Genomic DNA, 26,573 nt, shown 5'->3' with positions numbered 1-26,573 from the left:
AACTTTTTAAAAAAAAGGGTTTTGTGATTTACACATGAAAGAAGTGAAACTATCACTGTATTCTAACAGATGAAAGGCTTAACAGACAATCAATTCTTCAATGTATAATTTCAGTTACGTCACACTGCAAATTTTTGCTATAAATTCTGTGTTATGATCGAGCCCTCCACAATCACCTGATGAAGGAGTGTCGCTCCGAAAGATAGTGTGCTTCCAATTAAACCTGTTGAACTATAACCTGTGTGATTTTTAACTTTGTACACCCCAGTCCAACACTGGCATCTCCTAATCATATTAGTATTGATTGACTTGAATTAACTTTATTGTCACATGCATTTGAATGAGTGCAGTGAAAAGTTTGTGATGTCGCCGTTTATGGAGCTCTGGCTGGAACATCTGACTCTGCTACCATTTTGAAATTTTGGGCCACGTGAAATCAGCTGTTCCCTTGATGATCTTCAATATTTCAGTACAGTACCAATATTATGGAAATGAAATATGCAGTATTTGGAATAATTAAACCATTTTCGTTACTGATTTCTATTTTTTCATTCTTATGACTTGATTACTACTTGTAACCAGGTCGCTCACTTATCGTTTGGAATGCTCATGTTATTCTAAATCCTGAAATTCCACAATCCAGAAATGAGTTGACCCAAGCCTTGCCCTGGATTTACTTTGAAGAGTTAAGGTGAAACTGCCATTCTGAGTCGCTGTTGTCCAACAGTCAGTTCCAGGATTTTATTTATTCAGTATCACTAGTTCAATGATTTAGTTCCGAGTCTGGAGGCAAAATTGCAGGTGGTAGTATTCTTAAGCATCTATTGCTCTTGTACTCCATGTGACAGGGGTTGCAGGCTTAGATGGTGCGGTCAAAGAGCATGTTGTATCTTGTACCATTGTGTACATAATGGAGTGTTTCGATCAATTTTGATCTTGTGCCATCTCCTCCTCAGAGTAGGAAGATAGCTGAAATTCTCAATATTACTTAAAGCCTAGCCATGAACTTGAACTTGTAAAAGGAAACTGTCTACTGTTATTCATTCATTACATCAACTTGTAGCTAAGGTTCTTCACGCAAAACCTAATCTAACTTAAGACTTTGGATTCTTTGAGACATTCCTTCCGAAATCTAAACAAAATATGTTGAATTAAAAGGCTTTATGAACAAAATCTGTCAGTTTTCATTAAATTAACTGGAATAGCATTTTGAGAGGGGGGGGGGGGTCCCTCATTTAATCTTTTCAGCTTGTGCAAGTCAGCCATGGCCATCTTTTTCCATGAGGTAAAGTATGATTAGCAATAATCATGCCAATAATTAGCATGATTGCAATTCTGTATAGAAAACCTGAGTAGGCTTGGAGCACTGTACAAATCTCAAAATCAGGTCGCGATATTTATTATTCTCGAATGTACATTTGATTTTTGTGGTAATGTGACTTTCATGTAGAGTTCTGAAGAAGGTTCATGGGACTCCACGTTAATTCTGTTTTCCCTTAACACAAGCTGCCTGACCAGTTGAGTTTCTCTAGCAATTTCTGTTTCTGTTTGATTTCCAGCATCCGCAGTTCTTTGTTCTTATCATAGATTTTTTTTCCTCTTAGATTCTTCAGAAATATGACCCTCAGAAAGAGGAAGAATTGAGAGTCTGGATTGAAGAAGTTACAGGCAGACGTTTGGGTGAGAACTTCCAACTTAGCCTCAAGGATGGTGTAATACTTTGCATGTGAGTAGCTGACTGCTTTACTAAGTCTTGTTCTCATTGGTGTGGATTATGCTGTTGTGAATGTTGCACTTAGCTCTGGTGCAATTTCCCTTGGGCTCACCTCAGAAGTATTAATGTTTCTAGTTCTGACTTAAATTTGCACTAATCATACGTAACACAACAAATACAGTTGCTGGAAACCATGAGTTCTGATGAAAGGTTGTTGACCTGAAACATTCACTCCTGGTTTTAGTCTCTCCACAAATGTCCGAGTCTGTTGAGTATTTCCAGCTTTCTTTGTTGTATGATTTCTTATTTTCTGCTCGATTGATGAAAAGCATGAGAGAACTAGCAATTTTCAGGCAACTTGTATAAGCTCAAGATGTCTTAAAGGGCTTTGGAGCAGATTCAAGTAGTTTGTCTGACCACTGTTCTCGGAAATAAAGCCTTAGTTTACATAATAAGTTCCTGTATTTACATATCAATCCTCCTTGTTTACCATTCTGTGAATTCAAAAAAAGCTCTCTCTGATGGCACAGTAAAGTGTACTTAGTTGGACTGGTAAACACTGGCAGTAATGTTATGTGGATGGCCAGAGAAGGTAGAATTTCCATTTTTATTGAACTTTTCATGAGAATTGTATTATTGTCTGTTGACAAGGTAATAATGGATGGTGAGAGTGATGGGGAAGTAATCCAAGATGAATCTGACAATAATTTTCTAAAAAACGCAAAATAACATGGTTTTATGATGGCAGAGTTGTGTAGGCAGCCTAGGATGGAGTAGCTGATGACAGGGAAACACGTAACTGGGGAAAGGGAACCTGGATGATTTGGATAAAAGCTGAAAATAACTTTTGCAGTAAAAGTTATTATTGAATTCAGGCAGTGGGAAGGGATCTCTATGAAAAGATTGCTTGGAGCTTTGGTGGTTAACAAACAAAGTTCGAAAGAAAGACTGGATGGATGTGAATGAGGTACTCAAATATGAAGTTTCTTTCTTCAATCTCCAAAGATCGCATTCAGCATAATGGATAATAGAGTATAAAATTGCTAGGATGATGTGTGAGTGATTTAAAATTGGAAGCTCTAGGAATGGGATTGTTTACCAACAGTGGAATTATTAGGTTACCAGTCAAAGATTTGGTGACGTCTTATACGTCAGAAGCAATGCAACTGTGAATAGGAGAATCCATTAGTATGTTAGTGGGGGAAAGTTACATTCTTTGAATCAGGAAGCAAACTTTCAGTTAGATATTTGCACTTGCTTTACTATAATCAACGTTCATAAATGTTTTAACCATTTTAAACAATTGGGACTGAATATAAACAATAGAGAGAATGACTTGTATTCTATATAGTGCCTTTTACCACCTCCAGGATGTCTCATAGCACATAACAGTCAAGGAATTACCTTTAAGTGTAGTTGACATTATAATATAGAAAAATATGGCAATTATTGCATGTGCAGCAAGATTGCACAACTAACTCTGAAATATATAACCAGGTTATCTATTTAGTTTTTGGTTGAGGGATAAATATTAGCCAGGAGATCAGAAGCACTTCCATTATGTTCTTTGAATAATGCCATGGGATTATTTACATTGATTTAAGGGGCGAGGCATGAGGTCCATTTTTCACATCATATCCAGAAGACAGCACCTTAAATAGTGCAACACTTCTTCATTACTACACGAGAATGACAGCTGAGTATTGTGCCTGTCTTTCAAGAGGAACTTTACCCAAATCAGCCTAACTCAAAGCAAGATTGCTAGCACTAGCTGCCTAGGTGATACTTAATAAAATGCAAATTTACTAGTTCGTTCAAAGAATAGCTGTCCAGTTCAGCCATGTAAAAGAGACAAAAGAGAACAGGTTGATTAGAACTTTGTATATGATGAATAAATGGCACTACTAAAAAGTAAAAAGGGCAGATTACAAATTTGGAATTCTGAAATAAGAACATTTGTTTTTGTAAGTTTGCTCAAATTCCTGTTTTTCTCATAGCCAGTTAAGTTATTGACTAACAATACACAAGATACACCTGGTACGAGTTTTGAGAAGATTTGTAGCTTAGGTTGAGGTTCTGGATGTAGGCTTGCTCACTGAGCTGGAACTTTTTGTCACCATAATAGGTAAAATCTCCAGTGAGCCTCTGGATGAAGCATTACTGATCATTCCTGCTTTCTATTTATATGTTTGGGTTTCTTTGGTTTGGTGATGTCATTTCCTGTGGTGATGTAATTTCCTATTAAGATGTAATTTCCTGTTTTTCTCAGGGGGGTCATAAATCGAGTCCAAATCAATGTGTTTTTTGAGAAGAGTTCCGGTTGGAATGCCATGCTTCTAGGAATTCTCATGCATATCTCTGTTTGGCTTGTCCTAGAACGGATGTGTTGTCTCCGTCAAAGTGGTGTCTTTTCTCATCTGTATGTAAGGATATTAGTGAGAGAGGGTCACGTCGTTTTGTGGCTAGTTGATGTTCATGTATCCTGGTGGCTAGGTTTCTGCCTGTTTGTCCAATGTAGTGTTTGTTACAGTCCTTGCACGGTATTTTGTAAATGACATTAGTTTTGCTTGATGTCTGTATAGGGTCTTTCAAGTTCATTAGCTGCTGTTTTAGCGTGTTGGTGGGTTTGTGGGCTACCATGATGCCAAGGGGTCTGAGTAGTCTGGCAGTCATCTCACAAATATCCTTACGTACAGATGAGGAAGAACACCACTTTGACTAGGACAACGCATCCATTCTAGGACAAGCCAAACAGAGATGTGCATGAGAATTCCTAGAAGCATGGCATTCTAACCGGAACTCTATCAACAAACACATTGACTTGGACCCAATTTACCACCCCCTGAGAAAAAGAACTGGAAATGACATCACCAACCCAAAGAAACCCAAACATTTAAATAGAAAGCAGGAATCATCAGCAATGCTTCGTCTGGAGGCTCACTGAAGATGTTACCTCGTATGGTGACGAAAAGTCTGAAAATGAACCTTCCAGCTCAGCGAGCAAACCTACAATCCAGTACACCTAAAACATTACCTGTAATTTCTTCACTGCTGCTGATTGGTGTACAGTGATGTAGTGTTCTAACAAATATACTGCACAATGAACTGGGGGTCAGGTTGGAAAAGGAACGTTGAACATATGTGTTTATAGGCCAGCTAATAACTTGATTGGAAGGAGAGGTGACTAGTGACCATCCCTAGTAAAATGTGTACGTGTTAATTTTAGACTGGTTTCCATAGTGAGATTATTAAAATGGTAGAAGAGAAATCAACAATTGACAAAGCAAAAGTTTGTTTTGTGAATTATTTGTGGATTGAAAAAATGGGTCCCTTAATTGAAGGTTGTTTAAATATGCAAAGTCCTTTCCCAGACTCTGGGCCTAAATTTCACCCCTTCACACCTCGTCATGAAACTCCCTGCTGATTTTCTTCAACCTACAACTAACTGAGCTTTAAGTACATTATATCTAAACAATCTCCATCTCCCCACTGGACATGTGTTTTTGGCGGTAGTGACGCATCATTAAGGAAATGTAGGTGAAGATTTATGCAAGTTTTTTTTAATATAGCGAGCCTTTGCCACATTGGATGCTTTGCCTTGACCTGTAAAGTTGTTTCAGCATTTAGAACGTACTTGTTTTCTTTAGTTACGGTTATTCTAAAGTAGGCAAGAGTTCCCCACACCGGCACCAGACTGTGATATTTACATTGGTGAGATGGACAAAGTAGATCTGCACATCTGGGTGTGCTGTTTGAAATTGGTTTGAGTTGCTCACAGCAGCTTCCCTAGGAGTTCTGATGGAAAACCTATAAATTCTTCAAGTTTAGTTTACTCTAATCAGGACTTCATTAGGTTAGATTAGATTCCCTGCAGTATGGAAACAGGCCCTTCGGCCCAACAAGTCCACACCAACCCTCCAAAGAGTAACCCACCCAGACCCGTTCCCTGAGTAATGCACCTAACACTACGGGCAATTTAGCATGGCCAGTCCACCTGGACCTGCACATCTTTGGATTGTGAGAGGAAACTGAAGCACCCGGAGGAAACCCAAGCAGACATGGAGAATGTGCAAGCTCCACATAGACAGTTGCCCGAGCGAGAATTGAACCCAGGCCCCTGGCATCGTGAGGCAGCAGTGCTAACCACTGAGTCACCGTGTCGCCCATGCCAGTAATATCTCAAATGCGTCTTTTCCAGAATATCCATAACTGATGCCTCTATCATTTTTATTGTCAATGAGGTTGGTTTTGGATATGTCCAGTGTGCTTGAAGAAACCACATCAGCATTCCAATTTATTCATTGAAACTCTGCAGTTTCCTTCTCTTGGTTGAAACTGCACGTATCAGGATTGTTTCTTGTTAGCACACAAAAAGTCAAAATTTATTTTTTACTGTGGCTGGGAAATGCCTAATTCTGGAGAATTATCTGAACACTTTAATTGACGTTCAGACAGTTAGACTTTTTATTTCTTAGTGGAGTTATTTACGATTTATCTCCTTTACTTGTAGTAAAACCAATCTAAATGCACATGAACAAATTGCACCATTTGAACGTTTTACCTCTAGCTTTGAGGTATTGCCCTTTCTGAATTGGTTCGTTTTCAGCTTCTTGACATTCTTCTTATAACAAAGCCAGAAAAACTGCAATAATAATAAGGTTGGTAATCAGCCTGGTTAGGTATCCTACTGGATATCTGGTTACTAGTCCAGTTTTATTTGTAAACAAATTAATTCCTAAAGTTGGATGACCAATCATTTGTAGTTCTATGATCATGTTTGAACTGATCGTTGTGTTTCTATGAAGTTGCTGATTAGCAGTATAACATCGTTTTGAAGGCAAGTATTTTGGAATGTGTTAAATGAGCAAAGGAATGCAGTCAATTGATAGTATGACAAAGGGAAGATCAGCGACTCTGGAAAGGTCCATCAGGTCTTTAAATTAAAATTTTTGGCATTCTTGCATAATTGAATCGTTCCAATGGTCAGAAACTGTACTAAATTCTCAATCAATTTTTCAGGCTCATGAACAAGTTGCAACCCAATTCAATCAAGAAAATAAATGAATCCAAATTAAACTGGCACCAGGTAAGAAATAAAACTTTTTAATTGCAATCTCATCCTGAGCTTAATCTTAAAATATGTAGTGATGACCTTGACAAACTTCTAACCTGCTGTTCTCTCAAAATTAGTTTGGATGACATATTCTCTAGGATATGTTTGAATAAGCTGCTGGCACTGGCTGTTGGACTGTCAACTGGACAGGGTACTGGATACCCAGAGAGTTATATCCCAAATGAGTGCTAAGCTTGCTTAGTTAATTCATTTTCAAATTATTTTTCTGATATTGTTCAAAAGTTTCCATACAGCTGCTGGGCTAATAGTAGGGAAAGGAAGCAATTTTGTTTAATTACCTGGTTTAATACCCAATTTTGTTTTGATTTGTTTTGTATGCTAGTGCAGAGCTGTGAGGTTATAAAATGATTGATTCTTGAAATAGCGCTACCATCCATTTGTAACCATACTTTGGTTAGCAGTATAGTTTGCCACCCTGCAAGCTGGTGTTTTGGAATGAAGTGTGAACAAAGTCTTGCAGTTGATATGTATAGCACAGAAGGAGGCTTTTCAGTCAATCATAATTTTGCTACTTTCTGTGGAGCAGCTATGTCAAGTCCACTTTTGGAGGACTGTGTCAAGTTCTAGTTGTTCTATTGAAGGAAGGATATTATTACATTGGAGAAGTTCAGAAAAGATCTACCAGCATGTTGTTGGGATTGGAGAGTTTGAGTGAGAAGGAAAGGCTAGATAGACTGGGACTTTTTTCACTGAAGTGTTGGAGGTTGAGGGCTGACCATTTAGAGATTTACAAAATCATGACTGGCATGGATAAGGTGAATAGCAAAGGGTAGGGAAGTCCCAAAATAGAAGGCACAGAGTTAAAGTGAGAGGGGAAAGAATTAAAAGGGTCTCCTAGTCTTGCAAGTTTATTTCAGCATTGATCCCAACTTCCACAATCCTCATGGGGAGGAAGTTCAAGGCCTTTGCCATTTGCTGTGTTTAATTAAAAGTTCTTTGTACTCCCCTCCATGTCTTTTCAAATATTAAATCTGTGCCCTCTGGACTTTGTGTTCTCATCCTTTTCCTTGTCCATTATATATAAGCCTGTTATTGTCTTATGCATATCAGTGCAATCCCCCTCCAGTTCCTTTGTTTCAAGTTTTCACCTTACATTGTAGTTAAAATCCTGCATCCCGTAATTGATAAATCTCTTCAAGGATCTTTGAATGATTCCTATTGACAGTACTAGATTTTGATGTCATTGCCTGATTGGAATTTATGAGGTGATCTTTATGGTTGAATAACCTTCAGATATTTTTCAAGAGGCACCAACTAAACTGTAGTGGCATGGAATGAATCATGCCTGAACTAACAGTGCTTTCAGAAGGATGAGAATTTTAAAGAATTTGAGATATTAGTAAAACTGTAGATCTTTCAAAGTGGCTATACATTCTATATCATTTAACAATTTGGTTTATTTTTCTACAGCTGGAGAATATTGGTAACTTTATTAAAGCCATTCAGTCTTATGGGATGAAGCCACATGACATTTTTGAAGCAAATGATCTTTTTGAGAATGGGAACATGACTCAAGTCCAGACAACACTTTTGGCACTTGCTAGTCTGGTAAGTGCAGTCCATTCTAGGAGGTTATTAATTGGTGGATTTAATGCAGCACAGATCACTTAAAATTAATATTAGTGTTTTAATGTTTTGGTATGGAGTGTAAGCGAGCTTTTCACATTCGTGTGATTTGAATTGCTAAATTGAAATGCGGTGAAAGTGTTTTGATTTAATTTTATGGCCTTTTTTTTCCCTTTCTGGCTTTTCTCTCTTTTTTATGGTTTTTCTCCCTTTCTGGCTCACTGAATGTTCTATACCTGAAAGGCTGGGCAAGCCTCATACTTGGCTTCCCCACTGCTGTCAAAGCCTCAAGGGCCATGAACCTCCAGAGCCAGCCTGATGTGGCACTCTCATTTGATTTTTCCCGCTCTGCTGCCATTCCTTGTTCTTCAACTCTCTGCTCCTAGCTTGCAACATTTCACTTGCAAAATCAGTAAGTGAAAGACCATAAGACATAGGAGTGGAAGTAAGGCCATTCGGCTCATTGAGTCCACTCTGCCATTTAATCATGGCTGATGGACATTTCAACTCCACTTACCCGCACTGTCCCCATAGTTCATAATTCCTTGCGAGATCAAGAATTTGTCCATTTTTACCTTGAAGACGTTTAGCACCCAGCCTACGCTGCGCTCTGTGGCAATGAATTCCACAGGCCTACCACTCTTTGGCTGAAGAAATGTCTCCTCATTTTCATTCTAAATTCACCCCTCTAATTCTAAGGCTGTGACCACAAGTCCTAGTCTCCCTGCCTAACGGAAACAATTTCCCAGCGTACACCCTCTCCAAGCCATGCACTATCTTGTAAGTTTCAATTTGATCTCCCCTCAACCTTCTAAACTCTAATGAATACAATCCCAGGATCGTGAGCCGTTCATTGTATGTTAAGCCTACCATTCCAGGGATCATCTCTGCTGGACACACTCCAATGCCAGTATGTCCTTCCTGAGGTGTGGGACCCAAAATTGTACACAGTATTCTAAATGGGGCCTAACTAGAGATTTATAAAGTCTCAGAAGCATATCGCTGCTTTTATATTCCAACCCTCTTGAGATAAATGACAACATTACATTCACTTTCTTGATCACTGACTCCACCTGCAAGTTAACCTTTAGAGAATCCTGGACCATCACTCCCAGATCCCTTCATACTTCAGCTTTATGAATTTTCTCACCATTTAGAAAATAGTCTATGTCTGTATTCTTTTTTCCAAAGTGCAAGACCTCACATTTTCTCACATTAAATTTCATCAGCCATTTCCTGGACCGTATTCCTAAGCTGTCTAAATCTTCCTGCAGCCTCTCCACCTAACTTCGTATCATCAGCAAACTTCACCAGAATGCCCCCGGTCCCTTCATCCAGATCATTGATATATAAAATGAACCGCTGTGGCCCCAACACAAACCCTGCGAGACACCACTTGTCACCGACTGCCATTCTGAAAAAGAGTCTTTTATCCCAACTCTGTGCCTTCTGTCAGACAGCCAATCCTCAATCCATGCCAGTAGCTCACCTCAAGTACCATGGGCCCTCACTTTACTTAGCAGCCTTCCGTGAGACACCTGATCAAAGGTCTTTTGGAAGTCTAGACAGATAATATCCACTGGGTTTCCCTGATCTACCTACTTGTTGCCTCTTCAATGAATTCTAACAGGTTTGTTAGGCACGACCTCCCCTTACTAAATACCAGAAATACATCCAGGGAAGTTATTTGGGTGGAACTGAGAAATAAGAAAGGGATGATCGCCTTATTGGGATTGTATTATAGACCCCCCCCCAATAGTCAGAGGGAAATTGAGAAACAAACTTGTAAGGAGATCTCAGCTATCTGTAAAGGTTTAGATGGAGAGGAATTTCTTAAGTATGTACAAGAGAATTTTCTGATTCAGTATATGGATGTACCTACTAGAGAAGGTGCAAAACTTGACCTACTCTTGGGAAATAAGGCAGGGCAGGTGATTGAGGTGTCAGTGGGGGAGCACTTTGGGGCCAGCAGCCATACTTCTATTCGTTTTAAAAAAGTGATAGAAAAGGATAGACCAGATCTAAAATTGAAGTTCTAAATGGGAGAAAGGCCAATTTTGACGGTATTAGGCAAGAACTTTCGAAAGCTGGTTGGAGGCAGATGTTTGCCCCTTACCTAACACTACAGGCAATTTAGCGTGGCCAATTCACCTGACCGGCACATTTTTGGAGTGTGGGAGGAAACCGGAGCACCCGGAGGAAACCCACGCAGACACGGGGAGAATGTCCTGTCAGGATGAAAGGGAAGGCTGGTACGTATAGGGAATGCTGGATGACCAAAGAAATTGAGGGTTTGGTTAAGAAAAAGGAAGCATATATTAGGTATAGACAGGATGGGTCGAGTGAATCCTTAGAAGAGTATAAAGAAAGTAGGAGTATACTTAAGAGGGAAATCAGGAGGGCAAAACAGGGACATGAGATAGCTTTGGCAAATAGAATTAAGGAGAATCCAAAGGGTTTTACAAATACATTAAGGACAAAAGGGTAACTAGGGAAAGAATAGGGGCCTTCAAAGATCAGCAAGGCGGCCTTTGTGTGGAGCCACAGAAAATAGGGGAGATACTAAATGAATATTTTGCATCAGTATTTACTGTGGAAAAGGATATGGAAGATATTGACTGTAGGGAACTAGATCTTGACATCTTACAAAATGTCCAGATTAGAGGAGGAAATGCTGGATGTCTTGAAACAGTTAAAGGTGGATAAATCCCCAGAACCTGATCAGGTGTACCCGAGAACTCTGTGGGAAGCTAGAGAAGTAGTTGCTGGGCCTCTTGCTGAGATATTTGTATCATCGATAGTCACAGGTGCCGGAAGACTGGAGGTTGGCAAATGCAGTGCCACTGTTTAAGAAGGGCAGTAAAGACGAGCCAGGGAACTATAGACCGGTGAGCCTGACCTCGATGGTGGGCAAGTTGGAGGGAATCGTGAGGGACAGGATGTACATGTATTTGGAAAGGCAAGGACTGATTAGGGACAGTCAATATGGCTTGTGTGTGGGAAATCATGTCTCTCAAACTTGTTTGAGTTTTTTTGAAGAAGTAACAAAGAAGATTGAGGGCAGAGCAGTAGATGTGATCTATATGGACTTCAGTAAGGCATTTGACAAGGTTCCCCATGGGAGACTGATTAGCAAGGTTAGATCTCGTGGAATACAGGGAGAAGTAGCCATTTGGATACAGAACTGGCTCAAAGGTAGAAGACAGAGGGAGGTGGTGGAGGGTTGCTTTTCAGACTGGAGGCCTGTGACCAATGGAGTGCCACAAGGATTGGTGCTGGGCCCTCTACTTTTTGGCATTTACATAAATGATTTGGATGCGAGCATAAGAGGTACAGTTAGTAAGTTTGCAGATGACACCAAAATTGGAGGTGTAGTGGACAGTGAAGAGGGTTACCTCAGATTACAACAGGATCTGTATCAGATGGGCCAGTGGGCTGAGAAGTGGCAGATAAAGTTTGGAGTGCAGGTTCATAGCTCCTTGAAAGTGGAGTCGCAGATGGATAGGATAGTGAAGAAGGCGTTTGGTATGCTTTCCTTTATTGGTCATAGTATTGAGTACAGGAGTTGGGAGGTCATGTTGCGGCTGTACAGGACATTGGTTAGGCCACTGTTGGAATTTTGCGTGCAATTCTGGTCTCCTTCCTATTGGAAATATGTTGTGAAATTTGAAAGGGTTCAGAAAAGATTTACAAGGATGTTGCCAGGGTTGGAGGATTTGAGCTATAGGCAGAGGCTGAACAGGCTGGAGCTGTTTTCCCTGGTGCGTCGGAGGCTGAGGGGTGACCTTGAGGGCATGAGAGTATGAGGGCATGGATAGAATAAATAGACACAATCTTTTCCTTGGGGTCAGGGAGTCCAGAACTAGAGGGCATAGGTTTAGGATGAGAGGGGGAAAGATATAAAAGAGACCTAAGGGGCAACGTTTTCACGCAGAGGGTGGTACGTGTGTGGAATGAACTACCGAGGATGTGGTGGAGGCTGGTACAATTGCAACATTTAAGAGGTATTTGGATGGGTATATGAATAGGAAGGGTTTGGAGGGATATGGGCCAGGTGCTGGCAGGTGGGACTAGATTGGGTTGGGATATCTGGTCGGCGTGCACAGATTGGACCGAAGGGTCTGTTTCCATGCTGTACATCTCTATGACATGCTGACTTGTTCTCATCGAACCCTGCACTTCCAAGAATTTAGAAATCTCATCCTTAACAATGGTTTCTAGAATATTACCAACAGCCAAGGTCAGGCTAATCTGCCTATAGTCTTCCATCTTATCTTGATCCTTGAACAAGGGGGTTACAACAGTGATTTTCCAATCATCTGGGACTTTCCCTGACTCCAGTGACTTTTGAGCGATCACAACCAACACCTCTGCTATTTCCTCAGCCGCCTCCTTCAGAACTCTCGGGCATAGTCCATCGGGGCCAGGAGATTAATCAATTTTTAAACTTTTTTAGCTTTTCTAGCACTTTCGCTTTTGTAATAGCTACCATACTCAACTCTGCCCCCTGGCTCTCCATTATTATTGGGATATTACTCATGTCTTCCACTGTGAAGAAACAAGGCTGGAACTAATGTCTGCAGATACTGAAAATATATGGCTTTACTTTCCTTGGAACTTTAGTTAGCAGTCACTGCTTTGAAGTATAGGTGCTTTGATGTGATTTTGACTGGAGCATATGTAGCTGCTGATGGTTGCTGACAATGGAGTAAGAGTTTGGAAGAAGAAAACAGCAGAAGACGAGGGTAGCATAATAACCAAATTTTATGTTGACTGGAGGAATAGGGGACTGAGAAGGGGTGTTGGATGCATGGGAGGTGTGAAATGGGTGGTGGGGACGATTTGAGAGGGTGAGAGGAATTAGCTGGTTGTAGCACAAGAGAAATGACTTGGAAAGGATGGAATAGCATAGGATGGCAATTTTAAAAAGTAGGACCACTTCAATAAAAATATCAACGATGGTTTCAAAGCTGACTCTTTTGTCAAGATACTTAATTGTCAATGTCAACCTGTGCCTCAAAAGTTATGCTGAAAATAGGCCAGGCTACACCAGTCATTTGAGGTGTGATAAGTACATGGCCTGCATTTTCATTTCCAACGATTTTATGTTTGCATCTGATCTACGCTTGTTTTTGAGGGAGGCTGCATTTCATTTTATTTGGTTGTATGAGATGCAGCAATGCTGTATGAGCCTATCCCAGGATTCGAAGTCAAACATCAGAACTTGTAAGTGAAGCTTGCTTTGGGGGCTGTAAGAATACCCCACTCGAACAAGTTACTCTAAAGAAACTCCACTATGAAATTGATATTCCAAGAAAATTGTTAAAACAACAGAAGATTTTAAAAATTACCATTTCCCATCCATAGGCAAGTTTATTGGTAATTTCTCTTTACCAAAATATCCCAACCTAAAAGGTTGTAAGTGCAAACCTATTCTTAACCTTATCGGTCCCTTCTACTGGAAGCTTTTCCTTACAAGATCCACTTGTATGATAAAGCAGAATGACCTCTTTTATCAAGGCTCTGAAGTATTTCTGGTTCTGTAACTCTCTTAGCTCAGGCTGATAAATCAAGCTATCTTGCATTCTGCTAGAGCATCACCCAATCATGGGGTTTCAGTGTTTTATCCACTGCCCAAGAAGATTCTTCATTACCAGTGCTACCTGTTCATCTTGTCTGTGGTGTCTTTTCTCATTTTGAAATCTTTGAATGATCACTGAGGCATTGACAAGAAATTCTGTTTACAGATCGTGACCTTTTCCTCCTCAAATGTATCCTCTGAATCAGCACTGGAACTGCATTTTCTTAGTTCTTGGTCACAGTCATGGCCTTCACTTCTCGTCCCCTATCTTGGGCATTTAGCCAGTTTTATATTTTTCTGTAGCTTGTACTGCATGCCCCACTATTGTAGCCACTCCTAGTCATATGACCTTGCAGGCTGGTAAACTGCTCTAGGCAAGCAATCCCTACATAGGATTATTTTCTCATGTTCTTCGTGGTCAGTGCATGTATGTATGCGTTTCCTGAGTTCTTACGTTCTGCCCTTCTGGTTCAAAATCGTACAACTCTTCTATGTGAAGTACGTGGTACTTCATTAACACTACCTTCAACATTTTAAGAGGCTGAAAATTCAAAACTCATCCCCACTACTTAAAAGGGATGCACCTTTTATAGTCTAATTTTCCATTTTACCTTAAGAAATTGTTCATGGCATGCCCGGATCCATTACTGACCCATTCCATTCTTTGGGTCTTTCTCTCTTGTCGGAAACCAGGTTACCAGATCTGAAATTTCCCCTAGGTGGTTTGATGCAATGTCTGAATGCTGTTCTATTTATTTCTCTGATGCCTCTGCTTTAATACTCTTTTCTAATGTGGTGTAATGCATTTAGATGAATGCAGTGAGTTAAGCTGATCATTGTTCCTCCTTGTGCAGTAGGATCGTCATGCTGTATTGAAGGTAAATTTTGGATTCTGCCTGTGTACGAGTTGGTATGGGCTATACACACCCCACCCCAATGATTTAAGGAATCTTTTTACATGTACTATCCGTGCTGGTTTGTTTGTAACTTAAAATTTGGATGTTCTGTCAGTATTTTGTGCAACATATTATTAGTTATTGCATGACTTCTTTCACAAAAGTCATTGCTTAACAGACTTTCTGCAGGAGTGTGCATTCTTATAAGATTGATGTTCTTGCACATGTCTTAAATCTCACTTTTCCTAAATTCATCTGTTTTCCAGTAAGCATTCTGCTGATATCCTAAGGCCAGTGTTCACCTATACTTCAGTGACTATGTCCACTATAGTCCCTATCCTTATGGTTGTCACGGTGGACATGCTAAACCTGATTGTCATCTTTACAGAATGTAATACAGAAGCATTCAAATCTTCCATATTTTCAGGTTCATCATTACTACTTCATTAAAATCCTTGAGCTGAAGCAGCACTTACCCCTGCAATAGATGATGTCTTTGATATTTAATATATCAGGTCTGTTCTTGAAGGGAATCTTAATGTTTGTCCAATTTCCATCTGATCCTTCTATCATCAGTCAGCAGTTTCTCTGCAGATATCAAGAACACTTCTTTACTTTTCTATGAGAAGCCCCAGATTTCCTCAGCAGAATACTGTAATGTCTGGGTCCTGTGAAGTGTGCGTTGTATTGCATTACCAAGTGCCAGTACCTGTTCATTCTCCATGTCTGTACCTCATAAGAATCACCAATCCCGCTTCAGTATCAAGGTCTGTTACATTAGTTCCGGAGATGCTTCATGCCTAATTCTGTAAAGGTAAAGTTCTATTTTTCTGTCTCTTTGATAGAGAAGTGACCCGAGTCCCCATATGCTTGTATGGCTCTAGTTTTGAAAACATAAGTGGATAATCATAATTTGTGATCTTGCAGTATGACTCGGTCATTTCACTTCTGAAAACTACAAAGGGGCTGCCAAAAAAAAAGGGATTACTTTCTACTTTCTTCATCTTTCTAGCCAAGGAGATTGAGATTAACCCTCTGCTGTCTTTGTTTCAAATAACAATATCCATAAATTGCATTTGGCAGGGAAAGATTGAGATTTACAAGGATTTTATTGTTAATCTACAATAGCTTTTTGGCAAAATAGTCAGTTCATCTTTTCCCATCCAGTAGTCAGCACTCTTACTGGGGATGGATTTACCTTTTAAATACAAAATCATGTGAGCAACACCAGATCTCAAAGACATTGGCGTCTTCCTTTTTGAGTGTTAAAGGGACCTGCATTTCTATCACTTGCGTTAGCGGCTGGGAATTGGTCACAAGGTTTTATCATCTTCCATGACATGTGAAAATGCTGTCACAGAACTGCCAAACCATGGAAGTGAGTGTATCATTGTAGCCAAATTTCTTTTAAAAAATCTCACACCAGCTTATAGTCCAATAGATTTATTTGGACGCATTAGCTTTCAGTGCGTTGCTGCTTCAACTGAAGCTCTTGCTTTCAAATAAACTTATTGGGCTACAACCTGGCATTGAGAGTTTTTAACTTTGTTCACCCCAGTCCAACACCGGTTCCTCCACATCAGAGCTAGATTTCATAATCTTTCAAAGGCTCTCACGATGCATTTGTCAGAAGCCTTAGTCAGGCCAACCAATGTGGTGTCATTATCCTTGTTCTGCTTTCTGATACTACTCACAGAGTTGTCTTTTTGCAAGTAGCAGTTCCTCCAGCTTTTTTGTTAGACATCGCTGACTCTTTGGCAGCAGATTTTAGTCGAGACGTTGCACTAAGTTGTTCAACGAATTCTGGTGATTTTCAGGATGATGAAGAAGATTTCTCTGCCAGTTGCAAAATTTATATTGTTCTTTTCTATTTACACAGGTGCACAATGAAGGCCTCATTGTATTCTTGCACAATGGTTTGTTGCTTCACGTGTAAGTCAAAGAAGTTGAGATTCTTGACCAGGCATTAATGTCCAGCTTTATAGACACTCTTTGCTAAAGGAATTTGATTTCATTTGTTGTATCTAACAGGCTTGGAGGATTATCAAGAAAGCAGTTAATGGTGCCCTGTGGAAGGTTGTTAATTGCTTTTTCATTGATTAACAGCTCAGGCTAATTTTGAGAATGTGGTTTAAGTGCTCCACCCAACTTTCCAAAGTTTGGTCTTTTTTTGTGAGTAGTGTTGGTCACCTGCACGGAGGGTTGATGATTAACCCATGATAGAGTACTCTTCAGTTGCATGAATGAATGGAGACCCAATAGAAACTTGGTACTGTCCAGGACAAGGCAGTGCCCATGATGGGCACTGCATCCGCCTTCAACATGTACTCTCAACATGTTCAGTTTCCACAGCGTACTACAGCAACTCACCGAGACCATAAAATGTAGGAGCAGAAGTAGACCATTCCACCCACCAAGTCTGCTTCGCCATTCAGTGGTACCATGAGTGATGTGATAATCCACAGCTCTCCTTTTCTTCCTTGTCCCCATAACCTTTGTTTCCCTTATTGACTAAAAATCTGTCTATCTCAACATACTTAGTAGCTTGGTCTTTACAGCCATCTGTGGTGAAGAGTTCTACAGATTGATCACCTAAGGAAAAAAAATCCTCATCTCTATCTTAAATGGGTGATTTTGTATTCTGATTATGCCTCTGTTCCTTGTGTCTCCCACAAGGGAAAACATCCTCTGCCTCCTCTCGTCAAGCTTCATTTAAAAAATAACTCTCCAAACTTCTAATTTCTCTGCCCAAAAAGAGAAAGGCAGTAAGTAAACCGCTTGTAGGTATTCCTAGGTGATTTGTATTTTAAACAAAAAAAAGCATAAGAAGTGATAATATTAACTGTTTTGCTAAATTGCTTTGCCCAAGGGTGTGTTTGAGATATTGTCTATATTGGAACAATTGATGATTAGTGGTTGAATCGCATATTACCTTGTTAAATATTTCCATCGAGTTAGTTTTGCCAGTTCTTCTTTTTGTTTGTATTTTATCTATGTTGTGAGAATAAAGTGTTTGGCATAAAGTCTCAAATCATATGTGGAACAACAGCACCTTACACTTGCCTTTAAATATAAAAGTTAGGGTCTGGGTTTATGTCCTTAGAGTACTCTTGGGAGCAGTGGGTGTATGTGTGTCTATCTTGTCTGGTCCATAACACACATGACATGTTGCCATCATATTTCAAGGGCTGCCTGTGCATCGACAATAGTGCCAGTCACGCCAATGCTAGGAATGCTCACATCTCCTGAATGAATGATAGAAAAATTTACATTAGGAAAGGTGTGCACAGATGCTGATATGGCAGGTCTCTTGGTGTCACCATTGTGTGCCAACCATGACATAAATCTTTGTTTTCCCCTAGGTTTGGTTCCCAACTGGATCTTGTAAATGACAATCTTCTGATTTACCCCATTGCGCACTGAAAAGCTGAAGATTTTCCAACAAGCTTTCGATCTTATCTGTGGACAGTGATCCTTTCATTGACACTTGTTATGTGGCAATAAATTACAAAGTGTGTTCCAGAACAGCAGAGGCTTTCACCTCTTAATGCTGTTGAAAGCTATAGAATTTGGCACAGTATCCCAGGGTTAAAATTAAACTTGTATCATAATGCCTCGGTCTGCATATACTGAAAATTTAAAAATTGTTAGAAAGTGTCCTCTTCCGTGTGTAGGCTTGAATGTTCCTGTGGTGCATCTGGTTTCTTCATTGTGCTGTTGATTTCTCTCTTGCTTCACTCTCTCTCTCATATTTTCTTAAGTAATCGCTTTTCTGCACTGGTAATCCTACAATGTTGGAGCATAAAAATCAGAATTGCTCATCTTCAGATGGATTAAAATCTGTTTCTCTTCTGGATAATTGCTGTCATCACCATCTTAAACACACCTCTCCCTATGTTCCCGTCGGCTCTCCCACTTCAGTCTTCTCTAATTGACAGTGGTGTTGCATGATCCTTATTTCTTTCAATTTTCCTGACTCAGTGTTTGTATTACAGAATCATGAAGAACTAAGCTGTGATTTGTTTTGGTTCACGAGCCTTTTAAGTATTTTTGTTTCCCACTTTTTTGGTTTTGATTGTTACAGGAAAAGTGTTGAAACACTTAATATCTACACTTGATCAAAAGTCACATGACACCAGGTTATAGTCCAACATGTTAATTTGAAATCTCAAACTTTTGGAGCACTGCCCTAAAGTGAAGAGAGCACTCCGGCGCAGACTTTATAATCAGAGATCAAAAGATCATGCAAATGATGAGTGGAGTGTCGACGGGCTGAATAATAGGTCTCTGCAGGTAATCAAGAGTTTCGGACAGTGTGAGTAAAGTGTCAAAAGTTGAATAGCAAGTGAAGGGATGACCTATAATTTGATTAATTGAGGCAGAAAGAAATTATATATTAAGTTGTTGCTGGAGACGAACCAAATGACTCTAATAACATGCTAGGTGTGGACCCTCTGCATTCAACTCTTATACCTAGCATGTTATTCCAGTCTTTTGGTTTGTCTCTAGCACCATATTATACTAATTTGTTTTGTAATTATCTCTTTGCCTCAATTATAAAGTCTGTGCCAGGGTGCTCACTCCACCTGACAGAGGACAGTGCTCTGAAAGCGTGTGATTTCAAATAAACCTATTGAAATATAAGCTGGTGTTGTGTGACTTTAGACCTTTCTACCCCCCACCCTCCAGTCCAACACCGGCACCCCCACATTATATCTGTACTTGAGTATGGAAGGCATGACTACTGAAAGCATGCAGTTAGATGTGAATGGGCGGTAGCTAATCATAAGTTACTTGTGCTTTTTAAACTATAGATGTATATAGCGTTGCATTCAGTTAACACAAAGCCATTTTAATGAGGCTAAAATGTGTTAGTTGCCTGTAAGATTTAGAAATGAAGATCAACTGAAAATGTTTCAACTTAATGTCTCCAGAAGAGTTGATTGTACTGAGAATGAGAGAAATGGTGTCTCACAGGAATCAATATTTTCAAAATTTACAATTCACATCAAATTAGTATGTTTAAGACTGAGGGGGGACTGCTACAAAATTCAAGATGTTAAATAATGGGCATGTAAATACAAATTAGCAAGTGTGGGGTCATTAATTTTAGTAAGAGGAATGCAGAGACCACGCCATCCTTGGAATGCAATTATCTGAGTGGTCGAAGTAGAGGAGTAAAAAGATCTAGGATTGCACATTTGCAAGTATTTTTAATAGCCACACACATATTAAAAAACCTTAAAAATACAGCGATAATAATGGGCCTCATTTCTAGAGGAATAGAGTCCCTGCATTTCATATTAAACATGTGTAGAACCTTAATGAGATGGTGTTCAATTAAGATAGAGGTGCTACAGCAGCAAACAATGTTAGTGAGGATGATGCCATAAATGAAAGATTAGAATATTCAGTAAACACCGAAAAGGGTGAGTTACTTTCTGTAGAAAAGATGAGACTGAGGAGTGACCTCAGAGGCCATGTCAGTCTTAAAGCTATTTGAAGGACTGGTTGAAAAATGATATTTCCAGGTTGAGAAGGTCCAGCATTAGAGGCTGTAAATAGAAGATATTAATAATAAGTCCAATAGAGAACGCGGGAAAAATTTATTTAGCCAGGAATGGTAAAATGTGGGGCTATGTACACATGGTTAGTTAAGTAGAATAGTATTGAGTTTTAAAGGGAAGCAAGATAGGTGCATAATTCATAGCAGAAGAGAATATATGTAGTTGAAGCAAGTGAAATGGGGTGTGTGACTTTTTTTTTTAAAGAGTTTAAATTTTAAACCAGTACATATGGATGGTGGTTCTATTTTTGTGAAGGGGTTTTAAAAAGTCTTTCAACAATGATGACTTTGAAACCAGTATGTTTCAGAGAGAGCAGGTAACTGCAAGATCCCCTGGGGTATTATTGGAAGTCTGTTTATATTGTGGTGGTTTAATAACAGGAGAGTGAAAATATTAAGCCATGAGCTGTAACAGACAAGGACTCTTCATTTTTGCATTATTCACTCACTCGTGGGACGTGGGCATCATTGTATTGGTCAGCGTTTGTTGCCAGTTTCTAATTGCTCTTGAGAAAGTGGTGGTAAACTGCTGCAGTCCATGTACTGTCACTAGACTCGCAATACTTTGAGGGAAGGAATTCCAGGATTTCGATATAATGACATTGCAGATATGGTGATATGTTTCAAAGTGAGTATGGTGAGTAGCTTGGTGAGGAACTTCCAGATCATGGTGTTCCCATGTATGTGCTGTCCTTTTCCTTCTAGATGGAAGTGGTTGTGAGTAAGGAAGATGCTATCTGAGGAGCCTTGGTGAATTTCTGGAATGCATCTTGTAGATGGCACAGACTGCTACTACTGAGCATCAGTGATGCAGGGAATGAATGTTTCTGAATGTGGAACCAATCAAGCAGGCTGCTTTGTCCCGTAGGAGTTGCACTCATCCAGGCAAGTGGAGAGTATTCTATCACACACTCACTTGTGCCTTGTAGATGATGGACAGGGAGTCAAGAAGTGAGTTACTAACTGAAATATACCTACCCGCTGACTTGCTTTTGTTGCTGTTGTATTTAAACGGCCACCTTCAGGATGCTGATGATGGGAGATTCAGTGATGATAATCTCTTATTGGAGATGGTCCTTGTCTGGCAGTTGTGTGGTGCAAATGTTCTTGTTATTTTTCAGACTCAGCTTGGATATTGGCCAGGTCTTGTTGCATTTGGACATTGACTACTTCAGTATCTGAGGAGTTGCCAAAAATACTGAGCATTGTGCACACATCAGCAAACATCCCCGCTTCTTACCTTAATGGCAAAAGATTGTTGAAATTGCAGGTGAATTGCATGGTTTGGCCTCGGACACACCCCTGAAGAACTCCTGTAGCAATGTCCTGGAGCGGAGATGACTGACCTCCACAACCTCAAAAACCTTCCTATGTGCCAAATATGACTCCAACCAGTGGAAGGTTTTTCTTCTGATGTCCACTGACTCCAGTTTTGTTGGGACTCCTTGATGCCACACTTTAGTCAAAAGTGGCCTTGATGTCAAGGGCAGTCACTCTCACTTAGGGGTGTGACGATGCTGTCACTTCACAAGGTAATTTTGTCCTTTATTTTGAGAGGTTGTAAAGGCAGAGACACTGAGCAGTTGACCAGTACTACTAGAGTAAACAACTTGAGGCCTTGGGTTTTTTAAATAGCTTGAATGGGTGTGGCTAGCTCTCATAGATCAGGATTACTGGGTTTTGATTTTTTCAGCAGTCAGAACCTGCTTGGGGTCTCAGAAGAATGGGAAACTTCAGTGAATGATTCCTAGCTGCTACTTCCTGTGAGATTTTTCTTGATGATTTTTCCCTCCTGGATTGGAGATCTACATGCAAGAATCTATGTCTGAATTTGCCTTTTTGCCAAGGGGTGTGTTTGAGATGTTACTATATTGAAACAATTAATTAGTAATATGTAATTAATCTATTATTCGGTTAAGTTGTCCAATAATTAGATTATTCTAAATTCCTCTTGCTTTTGTTTATACTTTAACTATAGTGTTAAAATAAATTGTGTTTTGCTTGACTGTGAGAAGTTTGACCAGTTGAATCACATCTGGAGCACGGCATTTCACACCGACCTTTAAAATAAGAAAAAGTTGGGGGTCTACTTTCCCCTCTTAAAATATTTTTGAGGGGTCTGGTCTAGTCCATAGAATTTACAGAAACAAATACGTGGAGATTCTGCACATAAACGGCTGTCTGGTCAAGTTTATTTAATAGATTTTGAAAATATCTTTGAATGTTGCTTGTGCTTTTTTGAAATACAAGTAATTCTTCTATAACGGGATGGTTGCATTCTTGTGCAACCCCGCATTATTTAAAAAATCGCACTTTAGAAACAGCACTTAAACTGTTGGCGATGCAATTGTGTTACAGCCAACACACGTGTTAGCTTTAGAAGCAGTGTCCCAATTCATAGTCGTGTTACAGCAAATTTGCATTTAACTAAACGTGCGTTATAGCAGAACAACCTGTAGATGATGTAATAATAGATTATTTGAAACGAGAGAGTGAGTAGATAAACTGAAGGTAGAAATAAAATCAAAATCTTTTAGGAAGGAGATGGAGATTACTGAGCATTTATAATCGGAATGAAAACCTAAAATTGAAATGTCACTGCTATAATTAGCTAAGATACAATAATAGATTTTGTATTTATAAATCTTTGAGAAAGAGGAATGAAAAGATAAGTGGGAAAATGGAAAGGGACATTGAATTGAAAATTCTCAAGTTGGAAAGAGAAGATTGGGGGAAAAAATCTAGTGTGAATAGAATTTTAAAAACTTGCCTCCAAAGAGAGAGAGAAATTAAACAAGCTGATTTAAGTAAAGAAAGACGAGAGGCAGTTGTTTAGAAGGTGACTCTGATTCCAATGAGATGTTGGTTTTAATTATGAATTTGTCATTAGTGCCTAGATTTATTGAGGATGACTTTGACATGAAAATTGGTGGATTTGTGTTTAGTGAGAAAGGATGTAGCAGGATACAGATGAGTAGGAAAGCTAGACAGGAAAATGCAGATTAAACCAGAGATGAGGTGATGCATTTTAGGAGGTCAATGCAAGAGGAAAGTATGCAGTCAATGGGCAGGGTCCTGGGATATATAGGGAGATCTTGGGGTCATATTGAAAGCTCCCTGAATGTGGCAACACAAGTGAATAAGGTAGTAAAGAAGGTGTCGTGCATGCTTCCCTTCATAGGTTGAGGTATTGAGTGCAGAATTTGGCAAGTCATGTTGCAGCTGTGTAAAACTTTAGTTAAGCTACATTTGGAATGTTGTGTGCAGTTCTGGTCACCACAATATGGGAACGATGTGGGGGCTTTAAAGAGGATGCAAAAGATGCTTACTCGGATGTTACCCGGATTGGAGTGTGTTCACTGTGAGGAGAGTTTGGACAAACTTAGATCGTTCTGACAGGAGTGTCAGAAACTGAGGGTGATCTGATGGAAGTATGTAAAATTGAGTGATGTGGATATGATGGATTTTCAAGGGTCTGTTTCCCAGGGTAGAAATATCAAATACTAGGAGGCATGGGTTTAAGGTGAGGGCAAGTAACTTGAAAGGAGATGTGTGAGGCAAGTGAGGGTGATAGCAACCTGGAATGCACTGTCAAAAGAAGTGGTAAAAGCAAATATGATAGCTGAGTTTTAAGAGGCATTTGGACAGGCAAAGAGTAGAGGTATATGGACCCTTTTCGGGCAAATGGGGTTCATTTAGAATCACATCATGGTCAGCACAGATGTGGTGAACTAAAGGGACTGTACTTGTTCTGCACTCTTCTGTATTCTAAAAGATTCATTTAAGAAAGTAGCTGGACACCTGAGATCACAAAAAAATGATTGGATTTTAATGCTGTAGTGTTTTGACAAGTACTGATATGACTTTGTATGTTTATGTGTGTGTGTAATTTTGTCAGAAGAACAGTGATTATGAAACTGTTAAAAATGCTATACTGGAAGTTTATCAAATTAAAAATTTAGGACTCTGAAAGAAATCTAATAAAATATTTGTCAAATTTGCAAAAATGGAAGAAATTCAGTGGGTTCACTGGTTTCAGTTGTTAAAATTAGGACTGGGATCTAAATATCCAAGGATGCATGTCCTCTCGAAAGGATTGGCAGAGTTAAGGCAGAGGTGGTGGGGTTGAAGTAAGAAATTAAAAGCAAGAAACGATATAAATTTGGAAGGTGTAGACTGTGTGGGTAGAGTTGAGGAACTGCAGAGGGAAAAAAACCCTAATGGGAGTTGTGTACAGGTCCCCCATCAGTAGTTAGGATGCGGGGAAGGAAAGAAATCAGAAAATAGCAAATACATGTAAGAAGGGCGCTATGATAATAATCATAGGGAACGTTAAAATGCAGGTGGACTGGGGAAAAAATCGGGTTGGTTTGTTTTTTGAGTAGCTTGTGGTGGAGCCCACTAGGGAACAGGCGACTCTGGATTTTGTGATGTGTAATGAGGCAAATTTGATGAGGCAGCTCAAGGTGAAGGGACCCCTAAGCGGGCAGTGACCATAAAGTGATAGAATTCACCCTGCAGTTTGAGAGGGAGAAGCTTGAATCAGATATAATGGTATTACAGTTGAGTCAAGGGTAACAGTAAAAACATTAGGAGGGAGCTGACCAGAGTTGATTGGAAGGGGAACTAAGCAGGGAAGATGGTGGAACAGCAATGGCAGGAGTTTCTGGGAGTAATTTGGGAGACACAGCAGAAATTTATCCCAAGGTATAACTAAGGGAGGGCAAGACAACCATGGCTGACAATTGAAATCATGAACAACAGGATACTGAGGTCAGGATAGAGTGGACGTGGAGAAGATGTTTCCACTGGTAGGATAGACTAGGACCTGAGGGCACAGCCTCAGATTAAAAAATACAACTCTTTCGAACTGAGATGAAGAGGAATTTCTTCAGCAGATTATGGAATCCGTGGAATTCATTGCCACAGAAGGCTGTGGAGGCCAGGTCATTTAAGACGAGATGGACAGGTTCTTGATTGATAAAGGGATCAAAGGTTACGGCAAGAAAGCAAGTCCAGAGGGAATAGAAAAGCAGACTTGATGGGCTGAATGGCCTAACTGTGCACTAGTGTCTTTATGGCTCAGCATCAGCTGAGGTTATCATTAAAAGACTCTCCTTTCTCAACCTCTCCTTTCACCTGAGATGTGTTGTCCCTCATGTCCATCCCTAGTCCCCTGGTCTCTTTATTGAGAGAGCAACCCTTGGTTTTGTGGAATTATGGCAACATTTCTGAGAGAAGGATGACTCTGGACAGTCGTGTCGATATTAGGAAAATAGTTTTCAAATTGAAACCCATCACCGGAGGTTCTGACTATTTTATTGCAAAAAGAGAATTATTACTCCCATTAAGTTGATGCACATTGGTGCCAGTCAGTCACTGTTGCTGGATTATGATCATGTTTGCCTTCTAGAGGGTTTACTGAGAGAAGAAATGTTGATTTGGAGGTATATGCAGATTTTAAAAACTAGTCCAATTATGCAGGTTTGGAATAAAGTGTGAGTTAATAACTGGAGAAGCTATAGTTGGAGTAGTGAAATAAATTCCTGTATATGGAATTGATTTGATTTTGGAAAATTTTGGGCAGGTTCAAGCCGCAGTTCCTCAGGGCAGTGTCCTGCCCAACCATCTTCAGCCGCTTCATCAATGACCTTCCTTTCATCATAAGGTCAGAATGGGGATGTTCATCGCTGATTGCACAATGTTCAGCACCATTCATGGTTCCTGAGATGCTGAAGCAGTCCATGTCCAAATGCAACAAGACCTGGACTTGGGCTAAAAGGTGGCAAGTAACATTCATGCACACAAATGCCAGGCTTTGACCATCACCAATTTATTGTGAGAGTACCTGCCTTCCTCTGAGCACCATCCTACAACTCATCCGCAACAGTGAGAGCCATTTCCTCAGATGGTGATGGCTAGCATGAGGGGGCATGTCTTTAAATTGAGGGGTGATAGATACAGGACAGATGTCAGAGGTAGTTTCTTTACTTCGAGTAGTAGGGGTGTGGAACACTAAGGGCATTTAAATGATCATTGGATAAACATATGGATGAAAATGGAATAGTGTAGGTTAGATGGGCTTTAGATTGCTTACACAGGTCGGCGCAACATTG

The 26,573-nt window shown here is 39.8% G+C and overlaps 1 protein-coding gene across 1 annotated transcript in view; it reads left to right on the top strand.

The window, feature by feature from the left end:
* cnn3a (calponin 3, acidic a) overlaps window positions 1-26,573 on the top strand; it is a 101,329-nt gene that overhangs the window by 60,778 nt on the left and 13,978 nt on the right. Inside the window, exons 2-4 of the mRNA XM_043698852.1 lie at window positions 1,605-1,726; window positions 6,734-6,800; window positions 8,259-8,396. Coding sequence (XP_043554787.1) covers window positions 1,605-1,726; window positions 6,734-6,800; window positions 8,259-8,396 — 327 coding nt within the window. The remainder of the gene's footprint in view (window positions 1-1,604; window positions 1,727-6,733; window positions 6,801-8,258; window positions 8,397-26,573) is intronic.

This window comes from Chiloscyllium plagiosum, chromosome 11, assembly GCF_004010195.1.
Source record: "Chiloscyllium plagiosum isolate BGI_BamShark_2017 chromosome 11, ASM401019v2, whole genome shotgun sequence".
Taxonomy (NCBI): Eukaryota; Metazoa; Chordata; class Chondrichthyes; order Orectolobiformes; family Hemiscylliidae; genus Chiloscyllium; species Chiloscyllium plagiosum.
The sequence above is the reverse complement of the archived record's forward strand: the minus strand, read 5'-3'. Positions and strand labels throughout refer to the sequence as shown.